Here is a 9067-nt window from a genome sequence, read left to right on the forward strand (position 1 = left end):
GTCCTGGTGGAAAAAAAAAACAGTATATGCTGGATAGGTATGTTTTGAAGCATGGCTGCTGGTTTGAGCTGGTTCTTAGCTGGTCATGTGCTGGTCCTAAGCAACTAGATCCTGCTCAGGACCAGCTCATAACCAGCTGACATGCTTCAAAACATACCTAACCAGCATATGCTGTTTTTTTCACTAGTGTAGTCCCATTTAGCCACTTAGCAACTGCCCTTTTTCCAAGCAAAAATGTAAAAATAACAACAACATTACATTACTACTAAATAACATTATGTATTTTATGTCATAGAATAAAATGTACAATATCTTAGGCTTGTGTTTACCACAGACCTTATTTCAGGCATTTAACCCCATTAAGCCCATAAAAAAAAAAAAAAGAAAAAAAAAACTGCAAATACAACTGTGATTTATAAAATGTGATATTTTTTTTAAAGAGCTCCATAATTACTGTGCTTGTTTGTAGGGCTTCACAATTTGGCCAAAAGTTGTATGATTATGTGTCAACACAATATAAATAAATAATATGATAATAATAATTATTATAATTATTAAATTAAATAATAATAATTATTATTAAATAATATAAACATTAAATGATTAAAATAGGCAAAAATATGATATATTACTATTTTACTGCAAAATAAAACATATTTAGTTCAAATTACAATAATTTATTTTACTGCAAAACTGTCAAATTGCAACACTAATATTTATGCCTCAATTTCTTCATTTTTAAACACTGAACAACTGAGGTTTTGCTTTAGAAAAAAAGGTTCTTGCCTTTTGGCAATAGCTTTCTAAACTTCTCATTAAAAAAAAAAGTTGAAATGTTTGGTGAGTGTTGCATTTCAAATGCACGTTATAATCAAAGCAATTGCAGCAATTTCAGAAATGGAGATTGTGTAAAGTAGTAATTCTGAACCGAGACACTAAAAACACTGTTATGATTTGCTTGTGTATAAATGAACACTTCACTCTAAAACACGCACACATATTTATTTAAATAAATTTCAGCCTTTGCAATTTGATTAATAAGCCAAATAGCGATTTGGAGCAAAAATTGTGATTTTTGTTTTGATTAATCGTTCAGCCCTCGTGTACAATAAAACCAGTGATATCATATTAGCAGATTCAGACAGACAAGTGACCAATGGGGATTAGCTGTCTTAGTTTCGTGGGAGACAGACTACTTATGCTGGCACAACATATGGCACAAGTTCAGACACGAGGACAGGTGTGGCACTTACACACCCACATACTAACTCTCTCATACACTTATAAGCCAGCTAACACTTAGAGGTTATAAAACAAAGGGGGTGCAAACATACCACGTCGTTTAATGGAGAATGCACATCTAATGGATTCACTTCCAGGGCCGTTATATAAGGCCTCATTCATTCACACTACCACACCAAACTCCAGGTTTAAATCATGCATTTCTGTTTCAATTAGGTCTATATTCCTGAATGTGTAAACAACATCTAGGTTTGCAACCAGAGACTGACTCAACAGCTTTAAAAGGACAGTCCCATCTGGAGGAGTGTTTTTACGAGGCCTGTCCTATAGAAGCGTAATCCCCCAGTAGCAAGGAGGCACCAGCAAAGGTTTAGGGTTACAGGTCTCTCTACTGTTTTCAAACGCCACTGCCTTCTGCTATAAGCAGGTGGCAACTGACCTTTTTCCATGTCAAGACCTAATTGGGTTAGGCGAGAGATGGCATAGGAAAAACACCTGTTGATACTGCAACTGCTCGGGCTATAAAAGTTTAACGGCAGGAACTGATTGGGAAGTAAACTTTACTGAATTGACAGGCATATATTTTCCCAGTAGGGCTGAAATGATTAGTCGACATTATCGACAATAAAAAATTGTAGACAAATATTTTTGTTAGTTGTTTGATCTCACATGACCTAATGTAAGAGTCTGCAATAACGCGGTTTGACCAGTGTGGCGCCGTAGCGCAAGACTGTAATTCAGCTCTCCTGATGCAATTCAAGAGAAGACAGAGCAAACACAGCCAAACCTGAGGCTGCTGAGCGGCGTTTGGATGAATATGTAAATATATACTGCGCGCTTTCCTCTCAATAACAAATTAAACACATCAAAAACTGACAGCGGTGAGAAAGCAGCAGTTTAAAACGCATCTGATTACAGCGATGTGGATGTTTGCACAAGCTCTGCAGTTCAGTACTCCAGTAAAGTCCAGTCATGTTATGTTTATTTATAAAGTACAATAGATAGCCTTAAACCAAGCAGCTTTACAGCATTATTAAACATGAAAAACCAGAGTCAGTGTTGCTTTCCGTTAGAATTACAACTTGATTTTCTGTTATAAAGCAGCTCTCCAGTGTGGAGCTAGCAAATTATACAATCTTTTTATTAGTGGGGGAAAAAAAACATTTAATTAAAGTTATGGTTTGGTTTGCAGAGATCAAAGCTTTATCTAGCTCAGGACTGTTTTGATTATCATAACCCTATAAGGTATTTTAAGAGAGATTATGTTGTGAATATTAGTTTATCCAAAAATAAAACGTCTTATCACTTAACCTTTATTTTGTTTCTTATCCATATGACTTACAAAAAGAGATTTTAGGCAGAATGATGTGTCATTCAGCTACTTTTTCATATAGCTAATTAAATGGTGAATAAGAGAGTTTATCTGCCATTTCATTTTGTGTGCCAAATATATTTATTTGTATAAATTAATTGTATAACTGTAATTACATAATATGACTTTCAAAAGCTGAAGTGATTACCTTAATTTATTTGTTAGAATATGTATAACTCAATATTTTAACTAATTGCAAAAGCTGAATAATCAATAAATGTCTACTGATTAATCAGCGAAATAATCGACGATTAGTAGATTAATCGTTCTAATAACCGTTAGATTAATCGGTTACCAAAATAATCGCTTGTTGCAGCCCTATTTCCCAGTGATGAAAAGTGATAGTAATATCAATGAGGAACTTATAATACTCCTGTTTCATTATGTTGTAATACATGTTTTATAAAACTACAACAACATTTCTTTGGAGTATTCTTTTTCATATTGAAATAGGGTTGAAATGAAATTCCATAATTCTTCCATGATTCTTTTTCAAGTCACACACACGTTACATATAAAATGCACAAAAATATACACACACACACATATACATACATATACATATATATAACCAATGTATATTAACACACTTAGTAAAAATAACCTAATTATTTGAATAAACCATTTCACTATAAAATATACTATAATAAAATACATTAAATATATTTTCGATATTTATATATATTATAATAAAATATTTTCATATTTCTAAACGTAATGTAACTTGTAACTAGTAATTAAATTGAATTTTATTTAAAACTAAATGAAATCATTATAATATTAATTCATAACAAAATAATATTTCACAAAATAATATTAATAAATAAGTTTAACGTAAACAGAACAAGTAGATAAAACTATATTTAATACATTATAAAAATAACTGGCATTTCAATAGAGTAATTAAATAATTTGCTAAAACGTAATATAATGCAATAATAACAATGATGAACTTATGTTCCTCTATGTTTCATTATGCTGTAATACATGTATTATAAAATTTGAACACTTTTCTTGCCTTGCTCTTTGGCATATTACAAAATAAATCAATCAATCAAAATAACCAAGGAAATTTTACAACGGACCATAACTAGGGGGAAAAAAATCTATTTACTTCAGGTCTGGAAATTCCATAATATTTCCAGGTTTTCCATAAGAGTAGGAAGCTAAATGAAGTTCCGGAATGAACAAAACTTTCCCTGTCAAAAATATACATTAAATAATCACTGTTATAATATTAAAGAACTGTTTAAAAATCTTTTCTGAGAACATTTCTACAGGAAATGTACGAGGGATTATATTTCAATGTGTAGACAGGAAATGCAACTTACGTTTTACATAAGATTTTTAGGTAATACTTTTGCTGAGTCTTACCAGCACACTGTCAAGTCACAGAAGAAAGAAGAAGTCAGCTGCTAACAGATAACCAGGCCTGTGCATTTTAGGAGGATTGAGCAACATGTCGCTTGATTATAGTACAAGATCAACAACTGGCGAGCTCATCCGGGAAAACTCACTCAACCTACAAATCACATGCATGAATACTAACAACTTAAACGATTAACGCTTAAATACATCAACTGAACTTTTTTTATGTCATGCTTTTAAGCAACAGGATTTAGGCAAACATTATGGGTTTGGCTGGTTACCAGCAAGTCTTTGCTAACATTTAAAGATTAAAAGTTGTGGGGCAAAAAAAAAAAAAGTTTATCGTTTTATTTTATGAATTTTTTATTATTAAACCCAGAACCTCAACAGCTACCAAAACACATTACCAACCCCTGCGAAACATTGCTTTCAAATTTTTGGTGTGGCATGGCAACTTTTTTCGCAACAACTAAGTTACGCGCTCGAGATCAAAACTCCGAAGTCGAGCCTGATTTGATATCTTCACTATTGACTATTAGACACGTATTTATGCATTTACAACTCGTTAAAATCGTCCTTACCTTCACAGACAGCAGCTGTGGTCAGACTGCGGGTCTGTTGTGAACATGTTCGGGTTTAATTCGCACCCACTACATGCTCGATGCGCTCGCGCTGCCATCTTGTCCTCTCGCTGGACGACGAGGGAGAAAAAACACAAGCTCCCTCATTTTCAACTGCGCATAACTCGCCTGCTAAGCCATCAACGGGAAACGAACAGGGTCCAGCGTAGAGCTAAGGATATCCGTTTCGATCGAGGGAGGTTTTTGTCGTCATCTCGAGGACGTTTAAGTCCCCCTGGTTTGTTTCCTCCTGACGGCGACGGACAAACTCTCTGTCAGATCAACTTGCTCGAGCTCTCTCAGCTGAGCTCGCACTGCTTCTCCCTGAGAGTTTGAGTGCGGTGAGTCAGAACTGCTGCGCAGCTGTACTGCCGTGAACAGGACTGGAGACTCAGGACGCAGTTCTGTTGTATAGCGGCCCCGTCTGGTGGGGATATGCAGTCCGTAAGAAGGTGTTTTGGACAATGCATAGGTATATAAAAAATAAATGTAAATGTCATAATATAATGTATAAATACTATTAAAAAAAAATGTGCATATGCCAATTAAACATTTTTCTATAAAATATAAAAACATAAATATTTCTACATATAATAAATATTTAGCAATATCTTAAAATGTTGTTTTCCAACTATTTTGATATAACCGAAAATGTTTTTAGTATTAGTACATTTAAATCAAATATTACAATAACTGGTGTATTATATACATATACATATTTATTTTGCTCTCTCCTGTCTATATGTATGTCTGAAAATTTCCAGAATAAACTGTATTTATTTAATACTGATAGTAATAAATCTAATATTACAATAATCATAAAAAAATATAAAATAATATAATGTAATAAACCTACTGATGTATGTCAAATATATAAATGGATGAAACTAGGTATAATATAATGTAATGTAACATAATGCCAAGTGAACTGCATAAGAAGTTGAAAAAAAAAACAGTAAACCCAATCAGTGTTTTCTTCACACCTCTATTAACCATTTTTATCGGGAGCCAGCATTCAGTTTAAAATAACCATTAATACTGCATTGAAAAGACACACTTTAGAAGTCTATGAGTAGAACAGATGTGCAGCTGGTGAATACATTTGCTTGTGAGGTGAAGGTGTCGTCTGTAAAACATGCTGTGTTGACAGAAACATTTTTATTTATTTTTTTTAATCAAGAATTCTGTAAAAGACCGTGCTTGGTGTTCCAGGTGTCCCATGAATGTGGGAACAACATGGGAATAATCTGTAGGTTAAAATGAGCAGTAAAGAGAAAACTGTGCACTTAAATATGGGTGGCACTTCACAAACTAAGGCACCAGTCTAATGCTGTACTGTATATCCTTTTCCTCACACCCAGAAACCTCAATAACACCTTTGCGGAAGGGATCAGGCTACAACAGAAAACGTTTGAAACTACTTACAATGTTGTTGGAAGTGAATCTTTTGTAAAATGCAAGTATTCTTTTTATATTTTGTTGCAAACAATAACAGTATTTGCAAGGCTCTTGACACATCCATAAATATTCCCTGATACAGAATGCAATGAGAGGAGGTCAGGACTGTTAACCCTTAAATATGTTAGTGCTAGCATGTGAGCTTTGAGGGGTTAATTAGCTATTTTACAGACACTTTCATTTGTACATAGCTACAGAATGTGAAAGCCAGGACAACTAGTGGTAAGTAATTCAGGTGTTTTGTTCACACATCTAAACTTTCCCCTTGTTTCAGAATGTCTTGGAGGATCTTGTGGTAGAACGGAGAGTAAACTAGCTTGTTGAAGGTCACCAAACGTCCCAGCTTAACGGCAATCTCCTCTAACTCTTTGCTGATGGGTGTCAGACCTCCAGGGAGAGCCGGGGCGCTCCGGTGGGCGCTTGACTCCAGGAAGCCAAGAAGGTACATCTGGATTCGTGAGTCTGATAGAGAAAGTAGTTTTAGATTGGAGTTCCTCACTTCCAAATAGAATCCAACTGCTTTTTGGGTTCTAAGGCTGCATTTATTTGATCAAACAGTAAAAACCGTAATATTGTAAAATAATATTACAATATTGAAGAACAGTTTTCTATTTTAATAAACACCGATCAGGCAAAACATTATGACCACCTTCACAATATTGTGTTGGTCCCCCTTTTGCTGCCAAAACAGCCCTGACCCATTGAGGCATGGACTCCACTAGACCCCTGAAGGTGTGCTGTGGTTTTTGGCACCAAGATGTTAGCAGCACATTTTTTTAAGTCCTGTAAGTTGCACTCTTTGCTGTTGGGTGTCAGACCTCCAGGGAGAGCCGGAGCGCTCCGGTGGGCGCTTGACTCCAGGAAGCCAAGAAGGTACATCTGGATTCGTGAGTCTGATAGAGAAAGTAGTTTTAGATTGGAGTTCCTCACTTCCAAATAGAATCCAACTGCTTTTTGGGTTCTACCATGCTTACCAATGACCTTGCGTATGGGGTTGTCCTCAGACTTCGCAGCCACGATTTGGCCTTTCAATGCGTTCTCTCTATCGGAGGAAAATGGGGAAAAGCCATGCTGAGACAAGCATCCTCTGAGCTCCACACACAATTTCTCTGCAACCGCAGCAAAGGTTTCATCCGCTTTAAAGGACCTATTAGGGAAAAGTACAACGGTTTTGTCTGCAGAAGTGTGAGGCATTAGAAACACAGTGTAATTTCATCTTTAAACGTACAGAGTGTGCATCTCCGCTATCAGAATCTTAATGGTTTTCTTCAGTCTTTCCATGAGGCCTGGGAGTCCAGAAATGGCCTCGCCAGCACTGTTATAGACTATGAGCAGGACTGATGCCACCAGTGCCAGTTGCTCCAGCTCCTGTTGCATCTCCTGAAATCTGCCCTGATCCATGAGAAGAGTCTGTTTGATCACAGGAGGGAGAAAAATCGAGGAAAAGGTAAAATAATAGTTTTGGGGTCAATGACAAATTAGACTGTCCACAAAAAAGAAAAATTGCTTAAAACACATGTGCTAGTTATTAGAAATGTACACTTTATATTTGTGTTTTGAAAAAAAAAATAAGGACTCCACTAGACCCCTGAAGGTCTGGGTATCTGGCACCAAGATGTTAGCAGCAGATCCTTTAAATCCTGTAAGTTGCAAGGTGGGGCCTCCATGGATCGGCCTTGTTTGTTCAGCACATCCCACAGATGCTCGATTGCATTGAGATCTGGGGAATTTGGAGGCCAAGTCAACACCTCAAACACATTGTTGTGCTCCTCAAACCATTCCTGAACCATTTTTGCTTTGTGGCAGGGCGCATTATCCTGGTGAAAGAGGCCACAGCCACCAGGGAATACCGTTTCCATGATGAAAGAGGCCACAACCACCAGGGATTACCGTTTCCATGAAAGGGTGTACATGGACTGCAACAATGCTTAGGTAGGTGGTATGTGTCAAAGTAACATCCACATGGATGGCAGGACCCAAGGTTTCCCAGCAGAACGTTGTCCAAAGCATCACACTGCCTCCGCCGGCTTGCCTTCTTCCCATAGTGCATCCTGGTGCCATGTGTTCCCTAGGTAAGCGATGCACACGCACCTGGCCGTCCACGTGATGTAAAAGAAAACGTGATTCATCAGACCAGGCCACCCTCTTCCATTGCTCCGTGGTCCAGTTCTGATGCTCACATGCCCACTGTTGGCGCTTTCGGCGGTGGACAGGGGTCAGCATGGGCACCCTGCCTGGTCTGCGGCTATGCAACCCCATACGCAACAAACTGTGATGCACTGTGTATTCTGACACCTTTCCATCAGAACCAGCATTAACTTCTTGAGCAATTTGAGCTACAGTAGCTCGTCTGTTGGATCGGACCACACGGGGCAGCCTTCGCCCCCCATGTGCATCAATGAGCATTGGCCGCCCTTGACCCTGTCGCCGGTTCACCACTGTTCCTTCCTTGGACCACTTTTGATAGATACTAACCACTGTAGACTGGGAACACCCCACAAGAGCTGCAGTTTTGGAGATGCTCTGACCCAGTCTTCTAGCAATCATAATTTGGCCCTTGTCAAACTCGCTCAAATCCTTACGCTTGCCCATTTTTCCTGCTTCTAACACATCAAATTTGAGGACAAAATGTTCACTTGCTGCCTAATATATCCCACCCACTAACAGGTGCCCTGATGAAGAGATAATCAGTGTTATTCACTTCACCGGTCAGTGGTTATAATGGGCTTGTTTGAGATGGCAAATTCTGCGCAGAACCGATAACCGGTGATCACCGCGAGATGCATGCCGGTTAGAAAAGTGTCCGACTTACCTCCGACTTGCTCTGATGTCATGCTGACGTGTGCAAAAAAACTCTCGGATTGTGCAGTCGAGCGCAGTTGCTCTCCACCGACTGCGCTGATCAAAAGCATGATGGGAAACGACTGACTGGCGACACCGCTTAATGCTCATTGGTTTAGACAACTGTGATGCTGCGTTCTCTTCTAAAATGTTTTTTTTTTTTTTT

At 37.7% G+C, this 9067-nt stretch overlaps 2 protein-coding genes across 2 annotated transcripts in view; both read right to left on the reverse strand.

Moving 5' to 3' along the window:
* LOC107674941 (homeodomain-interacting protein kinase 3-like) overlaps positions 1–4954 on the reverse strand; it is a gene marked incomplete at its 3' end in the record, with an annotated part of 17535 nt that extends 12581 nt beyond the window's left edge. Inside the window, exon 1 of the mRNA XM_016469103.1 lies at positions 4732–4954. The remainder of the gene's footprint in view (positions 1–4731) is intronic.
* A 619-nt stretch (positions 4955–5573) lies between these two features.
* The window catches only part of LOC107674942 (T-complex protein 11-like protein 1), a 7741-nt gene continuing 4247 nt past the window's right edge, over positions 5574–9067 (reverse strand). The window contains exons 8-10 of the mRNA XM_016469104.1: positions 7289–7470; positions 7035–7207; positions 5574–6522 (exon numbers count right to left, since the gene is read on the reverse strand). Coding sequence (XP_016324590.1) covers positions 6305–6522; positions 7035–7207; positions 7289–7470 — 573 coding nt within the window. The 3' untranslated portion in view covers positions 5574–6304. The remainder of the gene's footprint in view (positions 6523–7034; positions 7208–7288; positions 7471–9067) is intronic.

The sequence above is a fragment of the Sinocyclocheilus anshuiensis genome, unplaced genomic scaffold, assembly GCF_001515605.1.
Source record: "Sinocyclocheilus anshuiensis isolate Anshui unplaced genomic scaffold, SAMN03320099.WGS_v1.1 scaffold1065, whole genome shotgun sequence".
In the NCBI taxonomy this organism is placed as follows: domain Eukaryota; kingdom Metazoa; phylum Chordata; class Actinopteri; order Cypriniformes; family Cyprinidae; genus Sinocyclocheilus; species Sinocyclocheilus anshuiensis.